This window comes from Balaenoptera acutorostrata, chromosome 5 (genome assembly GCF_949987535.1).
Source record: "Balaenoptera acutorostrata chromosome 5, mBalAcu1.1, whole genome shotgun sequence".
NCBI lineage: Eukaryota > Metazoa > Chordata > Mammalia > Artiodactyla > Balaenopteridae > Balaenoptera > Balaenoptera acutorostrata.
Genome location: NC_080068.1, coordinates 122,426,496 through 122,453,890, shown reverse-complemented (window position 1 = coordinate 122,453,890; position 27,395 = coordinate 122,426,496). Strand labels below are relative to the sequence as shown.

The 27,395-nt window shown below is 38.7% G+C and overlaps 1 protein-coding gene across 5 annotated transcripts in view; it reads left to right on the top strand.

Annotated features, from left to right (window-relative positions):
• The first annotated feature begins 3,747 nt into the window (after positions 1 to 3,747).
• The window catches only part of PDE5A (phosphodiesterase 5A), a 150,494-nt gene continuing 126,846 nt past the window's right edge, over positions 3,748 to 27,395 (top strand). The window contains exon 1 of one of the 5 annotated variants that reach the window (XM_007172415.2): positions 3,748 to 4,180. In XM_007172415.2, the coding sequence (XP_007172477.1) occupies positions 4,059 to 4,180 (122 nt within the window). In that variant the 5' untranslated portion in view covers positions 3,748 to 4,058. Of the gene's footprint in view, positions 4,181 to 4,684; positions 4,779 to 5,041; positions 5,661 to 5,829; positions 6,093 to 27,395 lie in introns of those variants that run through there. The other 4 variants (XM_007172418.2, XM_007172417.2, XM_007172416.2 and 1 more) reach the window with 4 other exon arrangements.

Below are 27,395 nucleotides of genomic sequence, written 5' to 3'. Positions count from 1 at the left end.
TTTCTCTAAGAGTTTTATAGTATCTGGCCTTAGATCTTTAATCCACTTTGAGTTTATTTTTGTTTATGGTGTTAGGGAGTGTCCTACTTTCATTCTTTTACATGTACCTGTCCAGTTTTCCCAGCACCACTTTTTGAAGTGACTGTCTTTTCTCCATTGTATATTCTTGCCTCCTTTGTCATAGATTAGGTGACCATGGGTGTGTGGGTTTATTGCTGGACTTTCTATCCTGTTTCACTGATCTATATTTCTGTCTTTGTGCCAGTACCACACTGTTTTGAGTACTGTAGTATTGTAGTATAGTCTGAAGTCAGGGAGTCTGATTCCTCCAGCTCTGTTTTTCTTTCTCAAGATTACTTTGGCTATTTGGGGTCTTCTGTGTTTCCATACAAATTGTAAAATTTTTTGTTCTAATTCTGTGAAAAATGCTATTGGTAATTTGATAGGGATTGCAGTCTCATTCATTAGTTTTAGCAACCATTAATAATTTTTTAATTACTTGATTCCTTTTATATTTATTAGTTGGCGTTCTACTGTAAGGAACATTCCTTTCTCTTCTATTTATTTGCTTATCTAGTTATTTATTTATATCAGTATGGAATCACAGTTTCTTATTTTAGTCAATGGTTTAAAATTTGTTGCTATCAATATATATTTTGATATTCCAATTGCTTCAGACTTGTACATTAGAAGCCCCTTTCATATATGTCCTCTGTTCTGATATGTTGGTATCATTTTTAAGTCTTTCTTATTTTCTGTCAAAACAAGATTTTTCAGGCATATTTTGTATTTTCCCTGTCACAAACGTGGAATCTTTTCTCCAAAGACTCCTGGTTTCTTTTAAAGTGAAGAATGGTATTTAGAAACCAAAATCTGGGACTAAGTGTACTCATTGTCACATGAACGTCATTGCTTCTAGTATCTCTCAGTGATAGTGGAATATATACTGAGATAAATTTATTAAAATATGTGCAAACATGTACACTAAAAACTATAAGACATTGCTGGGAGAAATTTAAAAGATCAGAATAAATGGATAAATATACTATGTTCATAGATTCTAGGACTCAGTGTTATTAAGATGTCAATTATGAAGATGTCTTCTGCTTAGCATCTCACAAGGCTGCAATCAATTTATTGGCTGGGATCATGGTCTCATCTGAAGCTTGACTGGGGAAATATCTGCTTCTGTGCTCACTCCAGTTGTTGGTGGCATTCAGTTCCTTGCCATTATAAGAGTGAGGAATACATTTTTCTTTTTGGATAGAGCTCCTTGTAGGCAGTCAGCTGGAGGCTGCCCACAGCTCTTAAAAGCTGCCTGCATTTCCTTGTCATGTGGGATTTCCCCACATGACACATGCACACACACACACCCACACACATTTAATTTTTAACCTCCAATTCCATTTCAACACCACAATGTACCTTCTAGGCTTCCCGTTCAACGATGAGAAACCTAGATCCCATTATATGTGCAAATGTATTTACTCAGTTTTTTCAAGCCTGGAATATATAGGTTTGCTGCAAGGAAACAGAAGATATTATGTGGTATTTGAAAAAAAACAAGGCAGGAAAGATGTCATGACTTTTATAATTTGTGTTCTCTTTTTTGGAAAAGGAATTTGATCATCCATGGTTTTGTTTGTTTTTTCTAGTTGTTTGAATAAAACCTTTAGCAGTAGAGGTCAGTAAAAATCATGCAGAACCTTGTAAGCATGTTAGAGAGTTTGGGTTTTATTCAATGGGAATACATTGGAGGGCTTTCTGTTAAGTCATTGAATGTTTGTTTGTTGTAAGTAGCATTCACATCATTTTCCAAGTTATTTCCTGGTAATGTTTATTATTTACTCATTCTTCAACTTATTCTAAAACAAGATTTGAGATGGTTCGAGCAATCCATACCAAAAAGTTAGAACATACATAAAATAATGGAGCAAATTGGGATAAAGAATAAATGGAGCTGGAGAACAAAAGGCCAGGGTGAGGCCAGTTCAAAATGTGCTTAACTTTAAGTACTTTAAAGTCACAAGAGGTATTGTTTTATCTGAGTTTTCTAGAGACTAGAACATTTTGAAATGCCTCATCCCCCATCCCTTGAGATATACTCACTCAGGTTAACAGGCCTTCACAGTAACCCTCAACCCAACATCTACACCACACAGAAATGAGACTCATGATGGGAGAGTCCACAGATTGTTTGTCTTGCACAAACTTTTCGGAAGCCTTCTTGGTTTCTGATAATTTAACCCTTTGAAGTTAGGAGAGAGAATGGACATTTGGATAATGCCTGTTTATTTAATCATGGTAGCCAGCCAAGGCAAGCAATTCAAGCCAAAAATTCACTCCATCTTTAGTAGGACGTAGAGTTTTAAATTATAATTGACCTCTTGAGAGGAGAAACACATGGCTTTCCACAAGGAAAAACTGAACACTTTTGTTCATGAGCACTGTAATCACTATCACAGTAACAAATTAGAAGAGAACTCTCATTTTAAAATATGATATAATTTATTATGCATTACTTCATACTCTACTCCTTTGCTTGGTTTTTATTGGTTTGTGGCTACTTGCATACAACAATGAAGTTTCAAAGAAACTGAAGTTACAAAAGGACAATTATTTAATGCAGGAAGTATAAACCATTGCATTGGGGGATTGGAAGACATTTTTTTAAGTTCTCATATTATCTGTTTAATGATGTGTTTCTATGTGGTGAGTAATGTCTTACATTCTTGCCAAGAATATTTTGAAAGGAGTTTGTTAAAAGTATGTGGGCTAAATCACTTTTGGTATATCACTGCTAATGGTGTCATTCGCACGTTGTGAAACACAGCTCCAGTTTAATTTTGCCAAAAAAATTAGGTCATGGCAAAATACCACACTAAAACTGTAGGGAGATGGGGATGAGGGTAAAGCAAACGAAGACACCAATTCTTGTTTGTAAAGCATGATAGGGATTGGACAAAACAGGGTAGTAAGACTGAGCCCTTTTAAACAGATACTTTTTTCATGGTGTGTGTGTATTAATTCCAGTTCAGTATAAATGAATTAACTTAAAATTGGGTTAACTGGCTGCTCTGGTACCTGGGTAGTGCCCTTACTCTCAAGTTAACCTAATTGTACGGAGACGCCCTTGTTTTCTGATTTCATACACAAACCATCGTGATTATTATATTTCAATCTACCTTTTTGTTTTTCCAGTCAGGAAAAGGGGCTTAATGCAAATTAAGCCTTTGATGAGAAGGCACTTAATTTATAATTATTATTGTTGTTATTATTAACATTAAATCACGGGAATGGCTTTGTTGGAAGTTACCCACCAGGACCTGCAAATCTATTGCGGTGACACACGCCCCAACTCTCCTTACCCAGGAGTGAGTGGTCCTTGGCTGGGGCGCTTTGAGCCACTGCGCTGGCTGAGCTCTGAGGAAGGTGCGTCCCCGCTCCTCCCAGACCCACGCGCTGGGCTGGTGGAAAGCGAGGCGGGACAGTCATTGTTCTCCCAGGCCTGAGGAAAAGTGCCCGGGCTACCACCACCTCTCATTTTCGGGCGAAACTAACCCCAGCTACCGCTCTCTGGGCTTGGGATGGTTCTCCACAGCGCAACCTTCCCCTTCCTAGAGTGGGACGCCCAGCGAACACACCCAAAGTCACCTTTGCGCGCTCCTCTGGAGCCGGCTCGGCACACAGCGCACCCCAGCGGCTGCCTTGGCTTCCTTCTAGTCCTGGCCACTAGGCTTCCGGAGAGCTCGCCAGTCGCCGCCGCGGCCGCCTCGGAATCTTGGGACTCGAGAGACTGCGAGAGCCAGTCTCAGCCAGACCCCAGGGAAAGCGCGGGGCTGCTGCACCCCGCCACACCTGGGAGCGGTGAGGACCGGGAGAGGCGGGGTGCGGCAGGAGGGTGGCCCGGTGCCTGAGCAGCTTCGCCGAAAGCCGGCCGGACTGGAGCAGGGCGAACGGGGAGGGTCTAGAGGCAGAGTCCAGCTCCTCCAGGGGAGGGACCCCAGCTGGGGTGGAAAACCAGCATCAGCAAGCTGCAGAGACGCGCCGCGCTGATCATGGAGCGGAGCGGCCCCGGCTCCGCGCGGCCGCAGCAGCAGTGGGACCAGGACTCGGTCGAAGCGTGGCTGGACGATCACTGGGACTTTACCTTCTCTTACTTTGTTAGGAAAGGCACCAGGTAAGAAGAGGACCCACGGAAGACCCTGCCGGGGCATGGAGCGTGACCTGGGGCTGATCTCTCTCCCCTATTGAATTTTCCCCTTCGTTAACCATTAAACCGTCTCCACTCTCAGGCCCTTTGCTTTTGAAGTAGGGCCATGATCCTGTTACGGTGTAGAGACCTCGACTTTAAGGCGAGTACAGTCGAAAAACCGTCGGATTCGATCCAACTTGCTCACAAAGTTCAAATACAAAAATGAACGTGCCGACCTCCCCCCCCCCCATACACACACACACACACACACACACACACACACACACACACGCTGGCAGTCCTGGTATTCCCTGGGAGCAAGATTATTTTCATATATCTGCGCTCACAGGCCTTCCTCTAGCCCTTCTCTAGCCTCCTTGTTCCCCTAAATCTCCTTAGCGAAACCAAAACAGTTTTTAAGCCCCTTCCCTGCAGCTCCGGAAGCACCGTTTCCAACGCGTTCCCTGTGGCTCCGCTCCTCCCCCGTCCCTCTTCGCCCCGGCCCTGGCGGGGCGGGGAAGCCCGGGTAGGGGCGAGACCACGAAGAAGCCCAAAGGCAGCAACATGCCGGAACCTTCCCAAAGTGAGTGCTGTCGCCTTTTGCCCCCTTCCAGTCCCCTGGTTGTCCCGCGCTCCCCCTTTCCTTCGCTTTTGCGCGCAAGGCGGCGCCGCCGAACGGGCTCCGCGGAGGGGTTCGTGGCGTGCACACAAAGGGCGGTGGGGAGGCGCGACGGGGAGCGGACCCCGGCGGGTGACAGGTCCCGCGGCCCGAGGCGACCCCAGAGGCCAGCTCTTCCTGGTCCGGAGCCAAGCGCTGGGGCGGCTGCTGCGGAGGGCGGGGAGGAGGGAGCCTGTCCTTTGGGAGGCGGCTGCGCAGCGAGCAGTCGGGGCGCGCGTGGGAAACGCTCGCGGGAGACTTGGAGAGGAATTGAGGCTGAAGCCTAGGGGCTCGGAGGGTGGAACGGAGAGTGCGTGGCAGGCGGGTGCCCCGAAGCCGGAGGAGTTGGTGCGAAGCCGGGGCGCGGGAAAGGCTGCTGCGCTCGGACTCGGGCTGACTCCCAGACGCACCCCTTTGGAGAAGGGGCCCGAACCTCGCCGTCGCCGGCTCCCGGCAGCGGCCTTCGGGCAGCTGACGCTGGCCGCCTCGCCGGGAGGGAGACGCACGCGGGGCGGTGATGGTGAAGGGGCCGGCCGGGGCTGGGCGCTGGGCTCCCACTCGCCGGCGCGCCGCTGCGACTCGGCCGGGCGCTCCCAGCCAGGGGGCGGCGCCGTGCGAGGCAAACGGGCGGCGGCGGGCTGTGGCGCGACCGCGGGGGCGGTAGGGGAGCCGGCTTCGAGTCAACGGCCTCACCTGGGCACGTCGTCGCCCCCCGGCGCCTCCTGGAGTCCAGGGTCCACCGAGGCCGCCTGATCTGCACCTCCAACTCACCACGTTTGCTATGTTGCCTTTTGGGGACAAAACAAGGTACTTCCTTCAGCATCCCTCCGTCTTTCCCACTTTCCCCGGGGGCGCGGTGGGGGCCGGGTGCTGGGGGGTGGCACCCGGGTCACACCGGCGGGGCGACGCTTCACTGAAAATGGACTCTATGAGATTTTTGTCTTCCTTTACTTTCCTGTGGATGTAATACTTTGAGGTCTTAGATTGGACTGTTTTTAACTCCGCGTCTCCTAACGAACGTTCAGAGTTGGTGTCGATTTGATCACTTTCGGGCGTTTTTAATAGAGGCGGTGGCTTCGGCGCAAATCTTCTCTCTTCTCTTTAATTACTCCGCCCTCCTTTTAAAATCCTCTTCGCCGCTTTCGCCTTCTATCAAAATCCTAAATCTGGAGCGACCAGAGGATAAACCCTGAATGGAAAGTGGCTTCTTTTCGAAGAGGACTTTTCTGCGAGTTTGGGGTGAGGCACTAAAACCATCTAGGTCTGGAATTATCGATTGCTGGGAGCCAACAGGTTTTAGAGGTCACCTTCTCCGAGGCCATCTGTCCCCGGTTTGCTTTCACCCTTGCACACTTCCACTCTTCCGCCCTTAATGAACTATAGCGCATAGAATGGGGAATGGGCAGGAGAACTGGGCTGATATTTTAAATGTGTAGGGGGATGTTCTTTAGAGATGTTCTTCAGGCAGATTATTAAGAAAGAACAAAATTACTTATTTTAAAATCAGCGTAAATGTCCTTTATCTTTTTTTTTTTTTTCTCCTCTCCCTTTGAAGACATAAACTTGGGATTGTTTGGCGGTAGGTTTTAACTCATACATAAAAACACTTCACTTTGACAGCCTGCCAAAACTTTGAGTTACTTTTTTTTGGAAAATAAATTGAATGAGTTAAGTTACATTTCTTTTCACATTACTTTTTTTCCCAAGTAGCATAGGATTAAAATCCCAATTCTCAAAAGTACACTGCTTAGTGTAAAATTTAGACCGAGACTCTATTAAAGGCTTTTTTCTTCAGTTAGGGTTTTTATATTACAGTTGATGTTGACAAGAGGCTGAACCCTTTCTGTGATATATATGTGTGTGTGTATAATCTTGAGAGAAGAATTTATGTTGAGTGTAAGCCGGAAAATGAAAGTGTAAGACATTCAAGAGTAGGGCAGGCCCTCAATTTTAGGAGTTACAAGGCGCTGAAAGTTGTCAGTGTGAAGAATATAATCTAAGTCTTATGCGTAGCCAGAGGTTTTTTAAGAAACAGTATTCCAGTTTGGGCTTATATTTGATGGCATTAACTGGAGACTTAAAACAAGAATGAGAGATTGGGCACTAGTTGATTATAAAAAGGCCAACCTGCTGAACACGGTGTGATTCACATGGTTGTGATCAAATCTTATTACAGACACCTTAACTTTACAGCTAAGTCGTTTGTTTGTTTGTTTGCTTTAACAAGAAGATCACATTACTTTGCTTTTTTCCCTTTTGTTACACACTGTAAAAAATGAATACTGTATGTGATTAAGGAAACCCATGCAACAGAATAGCTCTGTAGAGGCATTTGGTGAGTTTTAAGATTTTAAATAAATTTGGATTCACTGAGATTGGCCATCTGTGCCTGTAAACAGTCTCATTGATAGAACTATTTCTACCTTATTTGATTTAATTGTTGTTTGACATTCATGCATGCTTCTCTATTCTCTCCTCAGACTGAATGGTCTGCATTCAATAGTAGTCACTGAATAGAAGGAAGGTTCTGGCACTAAACTTTCATTTAAACACCTGTGAATTTTGGTTGACCTTGAAAGCAATTATTGCTGCTATATTACATTGTTTCCTATAATTATCTTCAAATACAGAGCTAAGCACCTCCTTAAAAGCTATAGCTTGCAGCACACAAATAGATGCTTTTCAGCAATCAAAACCTGTTTAAGCGAATTTTGAGAGTGTCAGTTGAACAATTTGTAACTGAATCTATAGGCATAAAAATTACTTTGAGACTAGTAACTAAAACCTATGGAAAACCTCCACCCTCGCTATCATAGAAAACTTTGCAGTCCTACGAGTTTGAGATGCTGTGTTCATTAAGGGCTTTAATGCTCGTGCATTCACAGATGAAGCCTTTCTGCTGCTAATGCCACTTTAACAGCTGTTGTTATTCTTGACAGCTTATTAGAATAACTTACCTTTCATTAGTTACTAATCAGCTCTGTGATTGTGCACGATGTTTTAGATCATTTAGAATTGTAAGGGTAATATGATTGACTTTTTATTGCTTTGTTTTGTGCTAGACAAAAGCTTGAGAATATTTGGCATATACTGGAAATAGGAGATACTAAGTGAGGACAACTTTTTATGACCACTTGGATCAAAGTCCAGAAACAGAAGTTTTACACTCGCATGTAGTTTTTTATGATAGACCTTTTATTTGACGCTGCAAAGCTGTGGTGAATTAGTTGATGTTCCAGGTCCTGAGTTTGGGATTCTTTCTTTCTCTCTTTCTTTCTCTCTCTTTTCTTTCTTTCTCTTTCTTTCTTTCTTTCTTTCTTTCTTTCTTTCTTTCTTTCTTTCTTTCTTTCTTTCTTTCTTTTTTCTTTCTTTCTTTCTTTCTCTCTTTCTTTTTCTTTCTTTCTTTCTTTCTTTTCGTATTTTTTTCTCATCTCTAAAAGCTGTAACTTTTTTTTTGCAAGATATTATCTTAAAGTCAGATGATAAGTATAAAATAAATATTGCTATTCAATCGTAAAAATGATTGTTTCTATGATCATATAGGAATATAAACTCACAATCTTCAGACACAGTTTGTTAAGCATATTTTGTTAAGCAGTCACTAGTGTTGAAGATAATAAAATCCTGTGGGTATTGACTCAGTCTGGCTTTGATATTATTTCTAATATTTTCATTATGGTAATTCTGGTGTAATAATGTCCTTTTATCCTTGTATTGCTTATAACCAGGGTCCTTATAGCCAGCTCGAAGGTAACTTTTAGTGCTCTAAAAGTACTCATGTGGATTGAATTTGGATAGGATTGAATCTGGAAGAATCCGTAGGAGCCCCTGAAATGATGTATCTCATTGCTCTTCTATCACTAGTGTTCTCAAGGTTTCATATTCAGTTCCATTTTTAAAGCCCCCAATACAAGATCATGATTCCTAAAGCTGTGGTACAACTAATGCATTGCAATTAGTCATTCAAAATAAATCTATTTGCTTAGTATAACACTTAAATAGGCTTGTGGTACAATTCAGTAGCTTTTTTTTCAGTTTGTGATCTGAAGATCTATTGGAATTGCCAATATTTTCTTAATATTGTCTTCAGTACCTAAAGATGAGCAGTTTTTAGCATTTTGATTATGTTGTGCAACAAAATTTCCTTTTTAAATAGTTCCACCTAAAGAAATGACTTGAGTCTGGTCTCTGATATCATTTCTTTTAAAATATTTGAAAGTGCTTTCAAGTTGTATGGGTAAAGTTTGTACCTTCACCCTTATCTGATTACAGAGAGTATGTCTTACTAAGTTGCTTCCCTTCCTCCAGATTTGAAAACATGAATTAACTTAAAACTGCTTGAACTTCCTGCTACATTTTAATAATGCTTGGGAAAGAGTTCTTTCATACTTGAAAAGGCTTAAAAAAAAGTGTTTGGTATTTATTAGTTTGTCCCCCAAATATTTTTCAAACTAACAGTTTATTAAACCTGTAACTGTTGTGTTGAGTTAGATTTTTTTCTTTGTTCTCAGGGCTAATTGTAGGATAAAAACTCTTCTTAGGATAAAAACCTTTGGTAAGGACTGCAGGGCAATTAAATAAATCACTGAGTTGATTGATATTGGAGGGTTGAAAAATGACTGATTTTTGAGTTTAGAATGCAGACTAGCTACTGACTTTGCAGGACTTCCTGTGAGATTACTTTAGCTGGGCAGATGTAGATTCAGTTGACCAATGTTGTAGCTGATTGATGTGGCCTTGGAAATATCTGTTAAATCAGGTTCTCAGTAAAAAAAAAAAAAAAGTGCCTGTGAATTACAACCTAAGAATAAAAACTGAAGAAAGTCTTTCCATGTGAGTCATTCATTTGATATTTAGCTCTGTAATCTTATTTACCGACTTGGTATTCTCATTTTATTTTGAATCATATTTTTTTTCATGGTGTGAGTGCTTTATTCATTTTCTCTAACTGGTAGGAATTTATACTTATTGCGAACTAAATATTTAAGGCAGGGAAAGAAAACAGTGTTAAGTTCATAAGAATCATTCTGATGAATATTCTGAAAAGCTTTAAAAAAGCCATATATATGGATATATATATATATATATGGAGATATATATATCCATGTGCCCCGTTTGTAGTTTGTAGTGAACATGCTTTATAAAGTCTTAGGTGCCATTGTTAGCTTCTGTGTTCTTTGAGACCTTTCTCTTGATTCTGAGTTGTAAAGTAAGATTAACTTTTTGCAAATTGTCTTCTCTGAATAATTTTATTACATCTAAATTTGGGAGAGAAAAATCCCTACCTGATATCATATCCCTGGTAATAATTATTTTAAAAAAAGCATCACTTCTACTTTCTGTTGAATAAGTATAGTGAGGTCATAAGAAGAGAAAAGATCCTGATTTTTTTTTTCTTTGTAACATCTTTATTGGAGTATAATTGCTTTACAGTGGTGTGTTAGTTTCTGCTGTATCACAAAGTGAGTCAGCTATACATATACAGATCCTGATTTTTTAAGCTGATGAAATAATTAAAACACACACACAGGATCTTTGAACTTTAGAGTTGGAGGAGATCATGTAGTCCAGTGTCTTTCAAATTTAAGTAATGTTCCCCTGTTAAAGTAAGACATTCTTATTGATACCCAGTATCTTAGTTAAAAAGCTTTTGGTCACAAGTGACAAAAACTCAACTTGAACTCATACATAATTAACTCACATGATTGACGTTCCTGGAGATTGGTTTGGGTGTGAAATAATCTTGTCAACATTCTTTTTGTCTGTATGTCTATCTAATCAATCTGTCTTCCTTCCTTCCTTCCTTCCTTCCTTCCTTCCTTCCCTCCCTCCCTCCCTCCCTCCCTCCCTCCCTCCCTCCCTCCATCCGTCCTTTTGGCCCTACGCTGCATTGGCTTTATTCTCCGGTAGGCTTTCTTTGTGAGCTGGAAAAGTTTCTTCTTGGCAAGGTTATGTGGGTCTTAAATTTCTCATGTTTGAAAAGTACCTTCTTATCCATATCAGCCCTCTCAAAATTATTTGGCCTTGCTTGCATCACTTGCCTGCTCTGGGCCAGTCATTGTGTCCAGAAGAATAAGGTTGTCTCACTACTTTGTTGGGGCAGGTAACCCATAGTGTGATATGTTAGTGGGGGGGAGGGGGAGGGGAATTCCCAAAAGAAAGTGATGTGAGTGCATCCACAAGTTCCAGATATCTGCCATACCTAGTATTGACTTTCTCTCATTTTAATGTGAGTTATATGAGGAATTCTTAAGGGTAGGTATAATTTAATCATAGCATTTATACAACTGTAATACCAAAATAAATGTATAAGTTAATTATGAATAAAATGATAAAACTCTAGCCAAATGCAAATTGACCACATTCATTAAATCATCCTTGTAGAGTGAATGTGGCCCTGATTGGGATGCAGGGGGGTCTGATGAGGTCAGCTTGCCTTTGCTATAGTTGCCTTGTGATGATTCATTTCTCCCACTGGGTCTCTCATAACAATCATGAAACTTTTAGTCCTATAGCACAATACACCAGCTTTTGGTTTTTATTTGGCTTGAAAGCAAATTTACATATTAAATCTACCTCTTTTATTTTCTCTTTATCCCAGAACCATTGGGTGGCAGTGTGATTGTAAATACAAATATAAACTTGACTGCTAAAATTGCAGGATAGTATTTGATTATAAGGTGGTCATCCCAGTAATTTAAAGTATACATCTTTTACTTTTTTTTTTTTGGTTTTAATTGTCATTAGTGTGAAAACGCAAAATTGAAGCATTTCCATAGAGAAACTACAGATCTTCAAAACATAATTGCTCTGGACTCTCAGGGCTTCTCATACCTCATATTCGGCCATGCCAATCTAGTCCAATCTTTCCCATCTCTAAGCTGCTAAACAAATCGGTTTACACATTTACAGCATAGATTTTGGTTATTAGGTTTTCTTTCAGATGCAAGTAAGTTTTCATTTAAGGAACATTTTCCATACATGTGATTGTGAATGCATGGAAAATTACAAAACATGTCTCTTCCAACTCTTGGTCAAATTTGAATGTAAAACCATGTGAAGCAGTTCTGCATTTTATTTATATTTGGTCCCAGTAAGCTTCTCAGATGTTTTCATAGCTGGAGAAAACTTGGGAACATTAAATAACTTTTGACAGCATTTGTTTCTGATCCATGCCAGAAGCAAGGGAACTACTCACTGTAACATCAGAGTAGAGATTATTGGAGGAATCCCTTGGAGGGGTCCCAGATAGCCCGTTTCATTTGATACACTGTTATAGTGGGTTAATCTTTTATTCTTCTAAACTGTTGCTTTTTTTTCTTTTTTTTTTTTTTTAAATTGAAGTATAGTTGATTTACAATGTTGTGTTAGTTTCAGGTTTACAGCAAAGTGATTCATCTTTTTCATATTCTCTTCCATTATAGTAAACCATTGCTTCTTAAAGGGGATGCTGTGTGGCATTTGCTAGTGATACTTTCCGTTGTTGTGAGAAACTGTTCAGCGTACTGCAGGATGTTTAACATCCCTGGGCCCCAGGCACTAAGTGTCGGGAGCACCTGATTGTTGTGACACACACGCCTCCAAATGCCCCCAAAGTTGGCACCACTACTTGGTTGGGAGCCACTGTTCTGAACTCTTTAAACTTTACTTCAATTTATGGCGCGGTTAAGGGCCCCAGATAGGACAGATTGAAGCTTCAGCCCCAGAACTACCTCTTTCTTAAAAGTATGACCTTTAGGTACTTCAGGTACTTTATTTCTTTGCTTTCTCTGTAAAATGGGAATAATAGCATTTACTTCTAGGGTTCTTAAGAAATTTAAAGGAACTAATACATATTTCCTTATCTTTTATAGAGTGATTTTCAGTAGGTTACTATTTATTTTACCTTGAGAATCATCAGTACCTTAATTATAATTGCAAACTTTGAGAGTCATCCCCTTATTCTGATAAGTGGGAGTTAGAACAACAGAACAGGGATTTAATAGACTTTGTGTCCTTCTCATTTTTTAGGCGAATTTTTATTAATGGTTTAAACGGAACCTTCTGTGGATTGTGTAAGGTACTGGAAAGGGAATTGGAATGGGAGTCCAGACCTCCCGACTGTGTCCCAAGCTTTGTGACTGGCCCAGGTTAATAAATCTTGGCTTTAAAATGGGAGGTAGGGGCTTCCCTGGTGGCGCAGTGGTTGAGAATCTGCCTGCTAATGCAGAGGACACGGGTTCGAGCCCTGGTCTGGGAAGATCCCACATGCCACGGAGCGACTAGGCCTATGAGCCACAATTGCTGAGCCTGCGCGTCTGGAGCCTGTGCTCCGCAACAAGAGAGGCCGCGATAGTGAGAGACCCGCGCACCGCGATGAAGAGTGGCCCCCGCTTGCCACAACTAGAGAAAGCCCTTGCACAGAAATGAAGACCCAACACAGCCATAAGTAAAATAAATAAATAAATAAATAAAATTATTTTTAAAAAAAAATGGGAGATAGGAGGGGGTGAGAAATCAAGGCAGAGAAATTCATAAATGAGTTTAAAAATCTCTTTCAGCTCTAAGCATTCTTGATTCTCACCAGAGGAGCAGAGTATCAACTTCTTAGATTGAATAGTTTTCTTTAAGTATTTTCCAAGTATGAGTGGTGGATCTAGGTCAAATTTTACAAACAACACAGCTAGAACTGTGTAAAATAAGGATCCAAGAGCAGGAGAAATATCTAACATTATATTTTATGTGAGTTATTTTTATGTTTTTCCTACAGATAAAGCACATTTCCATATAAATTATCAACCATCCCTTTTTAGACAGGAAACTAACACACTCTTTGTAATTCTGGTTTTAGTGGTTAATTCATATGAATGATGAAAAAAGCACTGAAGAGAAAGAGAAAGGGGTGCAGTTTTTTTTTAATTTATTTATTAATTTTAAATTTTTTTTTAATTTTTAAAAAAATTTTTTATTATTATTATATTTTAATCAGTCATCAATTTTATACACATCACTGTATACATGTCAATCCCAATCGCCCAATTCAGCACACCACCATCCCCACCCCACCGCAGTTTTCCCCCATTGGTGTCCATACGTTTGTTCTCTACATCTGTGTCTGAACTTCTGCCCTGCAAACTGGTTCATCTGTACCATTTTTCTATGTTCCACATACATGCGTTAATATACGATATTTGTTTTTCTCTTTCTGACTTACTTCACCCTGTATGACAATCTCTAGATCCCGCCACGTCTCAACAAATGACTCAATTTCTTTCCTTTTTATGGCTGAGTAATATTCCATTGTATATATGTACCACATCTTCTTTATCTATTCGTCTGTCGATGGGCATTTAGGTTGCTTCCATGACCTGGCTATTGTAAATAGTGCTGCAATGAACATTGGGGTGCATGTGTCTTTATGAATTACTGTTTTCTCTGGGTATATGCCCAGTAGTGGGATTGCTGGGTCATATGGTAATTCTATTTTTAGTTTTTTAAGGAACCTCCATACTGTTCTCCATAGTGGCTGTATCAATTTACATTCCCACCAAGAGTGCAAGAGGGTTCCCTTTTCTCCACACCCTCTCCAGCATTTGTTGTTTGTAGATTTTCTGCTGATGCCCATTCTAACTGGTGTGAGGTGATACCTCATTGTAGTTTTGATTTGCATTTCTCTAATAATTAGTGATGTTGAGCATCTTTTCATGTGCTTCTTGGCCATCTGTATGTCTTCTTTGGAGAAATGTCTATTTAGGTCTTCTGCCCATTTTTGGATTGGGTTGTTTGTTTCTTTAATATTGAGCTGCATGAGCAGTTTATATATTTTGGAGATTAATCCTTTGTCCGTTGATTCGTTTGCAAATATTTTCTTCCATTCTGAGGGTTGTCTTTTCATCTTGTTTATGGTTTCCTTTGCTGTGCAAAAGCTTTGAAGTTTCATTAGGTCCCATTTGTTTATTTTTGTTTTTATTTCCATTACTCTGGGAGGTGGATCAAAAAAGATCTTGCTGTGACTTATGTCAAAGACTGTTCTTCCTATGTTTTCTTCTAAGAGTTTTATAGTGTCTGGTCTTACATTTAGGTCTTGAATGCATTTTGAGTTTATTTTTGTGTATGGTGTTAGGGAGTATTCTAATTTCATTCTTTTACATGTAGCTGTCCAGTTTTCCCAGCACCACTTATTGAAGAGACTGTCTTTTCTCCATTGTATATCTTTGCCTCCTTTGTCATAGATTAGTTGACCATAGGTGCGTGGGTTTATCTCTGGGCTTTCTATCCTGTTCCATTGATCTATGTTTCTGTTTTTGTGCCAGTACTATATTGTCTTGATTACTGTAGCTTTGTAGTATAGTCTGAAGTCAGGGAGTCTGATTCCTCCAGCTCCGTTTTTTTCCCTCAAGACTGCTTTGGCTATTCGGGGTCTTTTGTGTCTCCATACAAATTTTAAGATGATTTGTTCTAGTTCTGTAAAAAATGCCATTGGTAATTTGATAGGGATTGCATTGAATCTGTAGATTGCTTTGGGTAGTATAGTCATTTTCACAATATTGATTCTTCGAATCCAAGAACATGGTATATCTCTCCATCTGTTGGTATCATCTTTAATTGCTTTCATCAGTGTCTTATAGTTTTCTGCATACAGGTCTTTTGTCTCCCTAGGTAGGTTTATTCCTAGATATTTTATTCTTTTTGTTGCAATGGTAAATGGGAGTGTTTCCATAATTTCTCTTTCAGATTTTTCATCATTAGTGTATAAGAATGCAAGAGATTTCTGTGCATTAATTTTGTATCCTGCAACTTTACCAAATTCATTGATTAGCTCCAGTAGTTTTCTGGTGGCAGTTTTAGGATTCTCTATGTATAGTATCATGTCATCTGCAAACAGTGACAGTTTTACTTCTTCTTTTCCAATTTGTATTCCTTTTATTTCTTTTTCTTCTCTGATTGCTGTGGCTAAAACTTCCAAAACTATGTTGAATAGTAGTGGTGAGAGTGGGCAACCTTGTCTCGTTCCTGATCTTAGAGGAAATGCTTTCATTTTTTTCACCATTGAGAATGATGTTTGCTGTGGGTTTGTCATATATGGCCTTTATTATGTTGAGGTAGGTTCCCTCTATGCCCACTTTCTGGAGAGTTTTTATCATAAATGGGTGTTGAATTTTGTCAAAAGCTTTTTCTGCATCTATTGAGATGATCATATGGTTTTTATTCTTCAATTTGTTAATATGCTGTATCACATTGATTGATTTGCATATATTGAAGAATCCTTGCATCCCTGGGATAAATCCCACTTGATCGTGGTGTATGATCCTTTTAATGTGTTGTTGGATTCTGTTTGCTAGTATTTTGTTGAGGATTTTTGCATCTATATTCATCAGTGATATTGGTCTGTAATTTTCTTTTTTTGTAGTATCTTTTTCTGGTTTTGGTATCAGGGTGATGGTGGCCTCATAGAATGAGTTTGGGAGTGTTCCTTCCTCTGCAATTTTTTGGAAGAGTTTGAGAAGGATGGGTGTTAGCTCTTCTCTAAATGTTTGATAGAATTCACCTGTGAAGCCATCTGGTCCTGGACTTCTGTTTGTTGGAAGATTTTTCATCACAGTTTCAATTTCATTACTTGTGATTGGTCTGTTCATATTTTCTGTTTCTTCCTGGTTCAGTCTTGGAAGGTTATGCCTTTCTAAGAATTTGTCAATTTCTTCCAGGTTGTCCATTTTATTGGCATAGAGTTGCTTGTAGTTAATTAATTAATTTATTTATTTATTAATTATATTTTTAAATTAATTAATTAATTTATTTATTTTTAGCTGTGTTGGGTCTTCGTTTCTGTGCGAGGGCTTTCTCTAGTTGTGGCAAGCGGGGACCACTCTTCATCGCGGTGCACGGACTTCTCACTCTCGCGGCCTCTCTTGTTGCAGAGCACAGGCTCCAGACGCACAGGCTCAGTAGTTGTGGCTCACGGGCCTAGTTGCTCCGTGGCATGTGGGATCTTCCCATACCAGGGCTCGAACCCGTGTCCCCTGCATTGGCAGGCAGATTCTCAACCACTGCACCACCAGGGAAGCCTGGGGTGAAGTTTTAATAGGAGACTTAAAAAACACGATCATGCATTGTGTTTTGTGGATCATTCAGGGCCTGCAGATTTTTCCTCTGTTTTGTTTGAGGCACTCTGCAAATCTCCCCAAATGTTACTGTTCCAGGGTAACCTCCTTGAGACCCAGGCATCAACCTACTTACAGAATTCCCCCAAGTAAGCCCCCTTGGGTAGGAACTAAAATGGATCAACTTTAATCCCCAGATCTCTTGTAGCAGAGTGTTGAAGCATTGTTTTATCAAGTATTAAAATCATTCTCCAGTTTAGAATTACGGTTATTATGAAATATTGCTATGGTTTTTATTTTAGATAATTAGTTGTATATCACATTTGTTGTCAAACAGTTTTATCATATCTGTGATATTTTGAAAAAATCGTCCCCCAAATTCTATAACTTATTTTTAAAAATTAAGTTCTGAGTAGTAATAGAAAGTGATTTTTCTCAACTACATGTTCAGCTCTTAATCTTTATGTGTTATTCAGAAAATTTGTCATATGTAAGTGTGGTTATTGGTCTAGGGAGTCTATGTTTTTTCAATTCTAATTTGAGAAAATACCAACATTAAAACAATTTTTTTTTGCACAAGTGTTTCTATAGAGAAATTAGTGCTTTTAAACTAGGAGCTTAAAAAGAAACAATGGCTAACATCTAGTTATTCTGTAGAAACCCATAAATAAATTCTTTTTATTTTTACAAAAAAATTAATTGCTTTTGAAAATATATTGCAGTTAATGGTCGATTAACTTGGGAATTCCCTTGTGGCCCAGTGTTTAGAACTCAGTGCTTTCACTGCCAAGGACCCAGGTTCAATTCCCAGTCTAGGAACTAAGATCTTGCAATCCATGTGGCACGGCCAAAAAAAAAAAAGTTCAATTAACTTAAAAACAGTAACTATCACATATTAAACACTGTGTACCAGACTCTATGCTATCACTCTATAGGCATGATTTCCCTTAATTTTCTTAAGAAGCCTATGAGGGTTAATGCTGTTATCTCCATCTTATAGAGAGAGTAAATAGTGCACCTGAGGTCTTATCTTAGAAGCAGCTCTGGAGTTGAAGCCTAAGTCTTCCCACCTAGGGCCCTTACCCATCATTTTCTACTGAAGTTCAGTATCAATGTTAATGGAAGCAACGCAAAGACTCATAGATTTAATGTCATGAGGAATTTAACTCAGGAAGAGGCTAAAGTTTCTCCTAGGGCCTCTTAATGTGCAAGCACATTACTAAATGAGGTGCCTAGAGACTTTGCCCAAGTGGGTTTCATTTCCATATATTATTTTAGAGTATAAAAAGTAGGAACTCTCCAATAACATTTTAAAATAGAATGGCTGAAAGTTTAGGTACTGGACTGTTACAATTATATTTTTAGTATTAGAACACAAGTACCCTAAGTACAGTATATTTTCAAAGAATTTTTATCCTCTGATACATTATTTTAGGCAAGAGTACAAAGCACATTAAACTAGTTGCTCTACAAGTAGGTTTCATCTAATTATATTTTTAACTCATGAGAATTATTATGTTTACATCAGAATTTTTCACTGCTTCGTAAATTTTTCTTTTCCTTTTCCTTACTTTTCTAGATGCCAAGAAATATTCTATCTAGACAAGGTATTTTAATTATTTTTCCCTTTCAAGGCATCTGGAATACTGAATATATATTTTAAGGTATTTGTCTTTTTAAGATTTGTTTTGTAAATGAGTGAACAGTTCAACTTTGGTAGAAATTAAAGTTATTGCTGCATGGAGCCCCTTTGGACACAGGCGTGTGTGTGTGTGTGTGTGTGTGTGTTTATCTCTTTTGCTAATCATATTTGAAATGTTATGTGAGAGCTTGCATCCCATATGCAATAAGTTTTGCATATCCTATTTAATACTTCTAGATAGTAGGCATTTGGAAGAAGCTGTGACTTGTTTAGATTAGTGGAAAATTTCTAGAACACAAACTATAAACCGTAGTTTTTCTTCCTGTGATAGGTAATAATATTGAGTGAAAATGAGAAATTGCAAAAGGGGAAAAGTTTCATTCTTAACAGTATGTGTCATCATACAGTGACCTTCCATTTCTTTCAATGAATATCACTAATTAATTTGTAAAACTTTTGTAAAGTATGAGATGAAGTGTAGCTGATATACAAAAACTTAAACCTATTTAAATATCCATTAAAAAGATATTATTAGCTTGGTATCATTAAATTTAATCATTAACTTAATTGAATCTATCATTTTAAGAATGATACACTTTTCATCTTCTTTAATAATAGGAGCACACAGGGTGTGTGGTATGAAATATATAGCACTTTATTTCTGCCATGTGTGTAATTTTGATGAGATAAACTCTTTGTTATAACCGTTATAAAAAATGACAATTCACCTTCCAGGCTTTCTACCCCACAGAATTCCTTCGATGTTTTTTTATCATTCACGAATGAATTTATTCATTCCATTCCTCTGTGTATTACTAAAGACCCCAAATGTCTGACAGTGGAAATGTCAAGCTCAGCCTTTTCCTGCAGCAGCTGCTAGAACCTGGCCGCCTGGCCTTTTGCATTTAGTTTTGTAGGGTGATCCACCCACATTGAAGCACTGTCTTGAAGAATGCAGTGCTGTTAGTGCTATAAAGAAGCCTCGTGAAATCAAAATATGTTAAATGTTATTCCTCATGACACTGATTTTTATATTAAATCATCATTGCATGGACAGTTTGAGCTGCAAGAGTCTTCAGTAAAGTAGAATATTAAGACAGTAAACTTCTGATTGGATTCATTGTTTTAAAAGACTTGAGATTTAAAATCCAAGTCACATTTATGGTAAACTCATGACAAGTTTTTATCTTGGCTTTATTTCCTGGTGTCTAATTAATATCAATCTTTTGGGTTCTTTACTTGCTCAGTGTGGGAAAGGGTTCCTTAGTGAGCCCTGAGCAGCATCTGTGGTACCTACAAGTTTGAAACCACAGATGGTATTCACATTCATGTTACCTGAGAGGAATAACTCCCAACATTGATTTTGGGACCCTCCAGGGTTTCTCTAGTTATTTTAAGACATATTGTAAAAGTTTAAAAACAAAACTAAATTGAATTTACCCATTTTAAAAAGATACATAATACAACTCATTTATGAGGTAAGAAATTTTTTGTGTAATAAAATATGGAAGGAAATAACTGACTGGAGGATAATAAAACAGATTTTGGTGAGGAGAGAAGGAATGATTTGGATGGGATGTTAAACATCAGGATCTTGTCATCGATTATAAATTCTCGGCATTAATTTTTATTGTATTTCCCTTGGCCGTGGCTTTATTTCAAGGGTCCAGGGCCTATTGTTTTTCATTAACAGCCTTGTAAAAGTTAAATCAACTCAAAGACTTCAAGAGGGCCGCTCTGCTTGTGATTGCAAGACGGTTAACAAGGACTTGCTTATACATGAAAGCAGAGTCTCTAAGTTATTAGCGCTTGGAGCAGAGGGTAAAATACCTTTGTGGAACTTGCATACATTTCATTCTTTCTGCTCAAATGGCTAGAATGTAACTTATGGAGAGTTATGATGTAACTCTTCTATTTAGGGGGAAAACTTAGTGGGATTCTTTAATAAATGACAATCTGCAGTATCTGCTTTGGACAAGGACTTTGAATGCTCAGGATGCACGTAGCCAGCCTATTTCCAAACGCTATTAGACCCACTCGGCCTGTGGACCCATACCACCTGGAACACGACCTCTTTCCCCCTCACTTTCTCTGATTCTCTTGTCTGAACTTTATGAGGAAATGAACAGCCATTGCTCTTTACCCCAGCCCTATGTCTCCATTGGAATGAATACTAAGGGTCTAGGAGATAGCAACATCTTAAAAATATGGAAGAGATTTTGAAATGCTTCCACATGCATTTTCTTTTTCTTTTTTTAAAATTTTATTTATTTATCTATTTATTTATTTTTGGCTGTGTTGGGTCTTCGTTGCTGCTCGTGGGCTTTTCTCTAGTTGCATCGAGCAGGGGCTACTCTTCGTTGCAGTGTGCGGGCTTCCCACTGCGGTGGCTTCTCTTGTTGCAGAGCACAGGCTCTAGGCATGTGGACTTCGGTAGTTGTGGCGCACGGGCTCAGTAGTTGTGGCTTGCGGGCTCTAGAGCGCAGGCTGAGTAGTTGTGGCGCACGTGCTTAGTTGCTCCGCGGCATGTGGGATCTTCCTGGACCAGGGCTCGAACCCATGTCCCCTGCGTTGGCAGGCGGACTCTTAACCACTGCACCACCAGGGAAGCCCCACGTGCATTTTATAACTTGTCTCAAACATCAGCCCTATGTGGTGAGTGAAGCAGTAAGAAGTCTTTCCCCTGTTTGAAAATGGAGAAGCTGAGGGGCAAAAGGAGATGACAGGAGTTGACCAAACTAATAATCATCACCTACTGGCCTACTGATAATGTAAGAAGTTGTGGGAGTCTTCATGACCTGTTCATACAGCTGACCATTTTTATAATGAAGGACTTGTACTCTGGAGAAAACGACCTCCAGAGAAGTTGTGATTGGTTCAGCCTCACATCTGTGTATTCTTATAGTTGGAACTAGAGTTGTTTCCTGATGGCCAGTTTGGTATTCTTGACTTTATACTCTGCTGAAGACAGTCAGCACCTTGCACTTCATGAAGAAGGTAGAACAGGCAGTATTTCCCCTATTATGTAGAGGATGAAATTGAAACTCAGAAGAAGAAAATTGTTTGCCACTGGTCACAAATCCCATTGGCAGCAAATGCTAGAATAATGATTGGAATTTTGTATTTATGGCTGAAAAACACAACTTCTCAGGGTGCTTTGTAAGTCCCAAGAATTTTTAGCAATTAGTCAACCTCCCTTTTATAAGTAGATTGCAGTTTGTTTTTTCTCTATTAAATATATGGTATGGTTTGGACAGTAAAATGAAAAGGCTTGATTTAAGGAAGAATTTTATGCCACAAATTATTAATCCAAGAGCTTTCAAAAGGTTCAGTTATCATACACAGGATCACAATGTGGTACACAGGATCCTTCGTGCTCTTTCGATGATAAAATTAGTATTAGTGGTTTGATAGCCTGGAGCTCATTAGTATGCTCCATAGAACCTACCTTGTCTTTGTTGTCTATCTGCCAATAATTTCAGTTGGGAAAAACAGAACATCGAACGACTAGTGTGGCCAGCTAAAATACAGGACACCCCGTAAAATTTGAATTTTAGATTCTACTTATATTAAAAAATTATTCATTGTTTATCTGAAACTCAGTTTTAACTGGGTATCCAGTATTTTTATTTGCTAAATCTAGCAGCCCTGAGAATTACTCTTCTCTTGAACACATTTATTATACATTCTTTTCAGTGCATCATTTTAGGTTTATAAACCATGGCCTGTTTTCAGAGAAACATAGGCATGGGATTCAGTTAGATTTTTTTCAGGACACAATCCTTAAGAACATTTGTTCTCTGAGTCCCTTGAGGCAGTGTTTTTACCTCAGTGGTTTAGTGTGCTGTCCTTTTACGATCTGGATGGAAAGAATTAAGTTAGAGAATGTGTATTATAAGTGATTTTATTCTCTCTATGCCTTGTGTGTTTAAATTTGATTTTTGACTCTTTCAGATGCAGCTAGACATTATGAAGTGTCTTCATGACAAACATTGATGTTCTGGGAACTTCTATAGTCTTACAGGCTGTAAGACTTGGAATAGGAGACCTAGATTTGATTCCTGATTTTGCTGCCAGCTAGCAGAATGTGTTTGGTTCAGCCATTTAATTTAGCTGCATAATTGAGAAAGTAGGATTGTTAGTGCCTGCCTCACCAGGTTTAAATAAAATGGTGCTTTTTTTCCTTCCAGTATCACTAATGTAAATACTTTTCAAAATATCATAGACTCAAGGAAGAGAAAGAAGGGAAAATAGAGATCCTGCCTCAGGCCATAGAAGTGATTTGCTCCAGTCAGAGCTACCAGCCAAGTTTCTTGAATCTCATCTGGCATATTTACCCTCGTATTTGACATGTTCATCTTTCCATCTTTCTTCATTCACATGCAGTTACGTATAACTTCATATGACAGCAAATTCAGTACGTGTATAAATTAACTTCTGGACACAATATAAGCTTCAGTTTAGGGAGGAGAGGTCTGGGCTTGCTCACTCCTGTATCCCTGGTGCCCAGCCTAGTTAGTGCCTGACACTCTCAAGGACCTTCATGAGAATAATCCATTCTAGAGAAAAAAGACACTTAAAAGTGAATCCAGTTAAAACCGAAAAATATCAGTGAAAAGGTTTTGATTGGAACTTTATCTTGAAAAATGGAACCACAGGTTATGAAAGTAAATTTACCTTATTTTGGACTTAGTAAAATTTAGATTATAATGAAAACTCCAAGCTGATTTGTAAAATACACAATTTTCTGGCAAGACTATGCCATAAACCAATATCTTTACTTCTTATTTGACATTTGCAGCAGGATCCTAAAGAGAGTCTTTTTCCCCAAATATAGGTTTGAAAAATTAATATTTGAAGATGTCATCAGTTTTTCCAGCAGCCCTTCTTAATCTAGAATGCAGTTATTTGAATAGAATTTTCTTTTCAGGTATTTGTTATGTCATGATCCTTGCTGTTTTTTTATTTTTTGATTGTTAGCTGTTTTTTTATTGAGCTTAACCCTTAATTATCAGTGGCTTTATGTAATATTAGAATAGTTCTCCAACATCACTTTGGTTTACTTCTAGAAATTCTGTATCTTACATAAGAGTTTAAATTTCAGTCTGCAGGTGATTTGTATTTGCAGAGATTGAAGTATTAAAAAACAATCAACAGGAGATGATAGATATTAGTCTTAGGAAGGACGGCCCACTTCATACAGCCACATAGTTCATGCACTGCAAAACGTCAAGGGATGCCTGAAGGGAGAGAGGTGTGAGAGATGATTTAATTTTATTTACGGTTGGTTTATAAGTGATTGTTTTGATGTTATGATAACATATGTTTTCCATACACAGGGATATATCTACAGGGACTCAGATAATCAATAAGGTGGTCATGAGAAAACCCTTTCCCCCATGACTGGTGATTAATAAAAATTGTTGATTGAATCACTGAATGAATATACCATGTCTACTGTTCCTGTGTCATTTAATACTGAGTTCATCTCTCCAAGAGAATATCTAGAAATGAAACACTTGTGAGACTATTAAATGTAATAATACAAAACACCTAACAAAGAATTTTTGGACACTGGCTCTGTTTAAGACATATATTAGGCCCTACAGGATATATGAGGGTAAATTAGCCATGGTCAGTTATGAGGCTTACATCCAAGGGGTGATGAACAGTGTTGATTTTCTGTAACAAATATATCAGCATTCACATTTTCAAAAGACTGTTGTCCCTTTTAATGCAGGTAATTTAGGAGTCTTCATTTATTTATTCATTCACTTCACTCAAATATTTATCAAGGACTTAGTATGTGACAGGCGTTTTCTAAGTACAGGAATGCAGTCGTGAAGAAGACAGACAAGTATGAAGTTTATATCTCATCGGAGGAGGCAATAAGCCAACAGATGAATAAACCAGAAGAATAGATGATAGTAAGAATTCAGATAGCGTGGGGGGAGGACGTAATGTGTCGGCGCCACCTGAGGTGCAGTGATCAGGGAAGACCTGTCTGCACAGGAGATGAGGAAGCTGTGATCAGCCAGGTGCAGGTGAGGAGAGCTTTCCAGACTGGGAGCAGTCTGACGTGCTTAAGGAGCGTCAGGGAGGCATGGGTGAGAGGGACTATGGTAGGGGATTGAAAGAGTTTGAGTTTTATTCTCAATTCAGTGAGAAGCCAAGTAGGGTGGTTAAGATGTTAAGGTTTACTTTGCTCGAAGATTACTCTGGCTACTGTGTGGAGAATGGATTGAAGGGAGGCTAGTATAATATCAGAGAGACCAGTTAAGGGGCCGTGGCCACAGTCCGAGGTGAGAGATGGTGGGGTTTGGACCAGGGAAGTGGTACAGGAGATAGAAATGAGCAGATTGGACTACAGGGTTTTAGAAGTCAAGGTGACAGGACTTGGCTGCTGGATAAGAAGAGAGAGTTGAAGGAAACAGGAATCCAGAGTAATTCCTACATGTTTGGTTGAGTAACTAAGGAGATGATGGTGCTACTTACTAATATGAAGAAACCTGGCAGGGAGTGAGGCTGGAGCAAGATGAAGGGTGGGGCATTAGGAATTCTGATTTCACCATGTTAAGGTGTCTGTTTAGACATTCACATGGAGCTGTCAAGTAGGTGGTTGGATTAAAAAGTTGATCACCATTTTCCAATGAGAAGGTAAGAAATAAGATGAGGCTGTGTTTCAGCCTTGTAACTGAAATAGTTAAAATGCCTCTTTTTATATTGATTTGAGAATTTAAGTTGCATGTACATATTTTTAAATCACATGATATGTTAATTTAAATGTATCGCTTTTTTCCTGTCTTACATTTTACAAGACAGTTTATTCAAATGCTTCCTGTACATTTTTCACATGCATGTCTGACATCAGTGTCTTTGGCACTACTACTGTGATTTTGGAGGTTATGTAAGCACTTCCCAAGGTATGTTCCCCTCATTTCTATCGAACTTTTTGAGATACAGCATTATTTTAATATCAATGTATGTTCTCATCACTGGAAATTTTGTCTCAAGCCATGGCATGCATTTATAAAACATTAGGCAATTATATTTTAAAAGACTCTGTGCTAGAAGTATACACCGGAGATCTGTACAATATACTTACTGCATTGCTTTTTAAAAAACTTTTGTTTATTATTATTATTATTATTTTGGCCGTGGTGCATGGCTTGCAGGATCTTAGTTCCCTGACCAGGGATCAAACCCGTGCCCCCGGCAGTGGGGACGCAGAGTCTTGACCACTGGACCACCAGGGAAGTCCCTACATAGGTTTTTAAAGAGAGCTTTAAAATTTATAACTCTATCTAACACTTGGAATTATGAGGTAATCCTGATAATATCTGTGTTATCTTTTTTTGACCCATTTCATTCTAGACCAGTGCCATTTCAGGGTAATATATATTTACCAAACAATAGAGTGTTGTTCAAACTAAAATAATTAAGGGAACATTCTATAAGTGAAAGACTTAGTAGAGACTCTGAAAAAAAGGCTAACTCTTCTTTCCCCCTTCTGGATCTTCTTTTTTCACTTAATAAATTGTGGTGATTATTCATATCAGTATCCATGACCATTTTAAAATCTTTGTCTAGTGTTACATTTATAAATGTGCCATGATGTGTCTTCCAGGCTTCTGTTTGTGGTATTAGGTGTCTTCTTATCTTTGCTGTGACAAACAGTACCACAGTGAATAAATACCCTGGTACTTCCTTTGCCACATGTGTAAAATCTGTGCAACAAAGGATAAATGCATTTTAAAACTTGTTAGATATTGCCTACTTGCCCTCTGAAGAGGTGTTATCAATTTCTACTGCATCCAAAAGGATGAGAGAGTGTCTGTATCCCTACACTCTCCAAAATAGTACACTGTCAGACTTTTTTATCCTGGCTCTTTGGTGAAAATAATCAGTAAGTCATTGTAGAGTGGCGATTGCATTGCTCTTATAGGCCAGTTCTTTTAAATATCCTCAATGGTAGCAAGTTTTTGTCTTTTGAAAGTAAATTTGAGTTTTGGAAAAAGTCAAGTCTAACGCATAAGAGATATATGAAGTTAGCCATTACTCTAGGTTTTTTGCGGTTTTATTTGCTTGTTTTGAGAGGAAGGCTCAGTGAAAAAGAAGATCTAACTTTCAGATAAAACTAATATTCTTATATGGCTTATGAAATTTTTTAGAAGTTAGTTTCAAAAGAAGAGTTCCAAAAATGTCTAAAGTCATGGCCCCATCAATTGGCATAAGATTACAGCTGCCCAAGAGGAAGTATTTGAATTGAACAACAATCATTTGGATATATATGATCCGGTATATTTGTTTAAAAAAATCACCCACTGTGAAGGCTTTATCTCAGACAGGTTTCTTCATGGGATGGCACATTAACAACATAAATAATTTAAGTTTTCTCGGACTGAATTTTTTATACTAGTTATGCTTACTTTTTTGTTTTCCTCCTTTATATAAGGAATAGATAATCTAGAAGAAGAGATCATTTTTACCATTATCTGAACAGACATTATCAGGATGATATTAATGGAAATCTACAATCTTTTTACTACATACCAGATCAAATTGTTTATATTTTTCATTTCCCTTTCTAAATCTCATGTATATATAGCAATATAGATAACAATTATCTAAAATTAAGCATATTAGCTAGCCAAATTCAGATAAATTTTTAAAAATATTTAACTTCAGAACAAGTTGTGTGTTTTAAATAGCAAATTAATTTCCGTATCTATGTTTTCCTAAGACTATTGTTAAATTTAGTGTCTTTTACTTTAATACAAATTGATTTTGAGAGGAGCAGACTTGACACTTGATGTATGG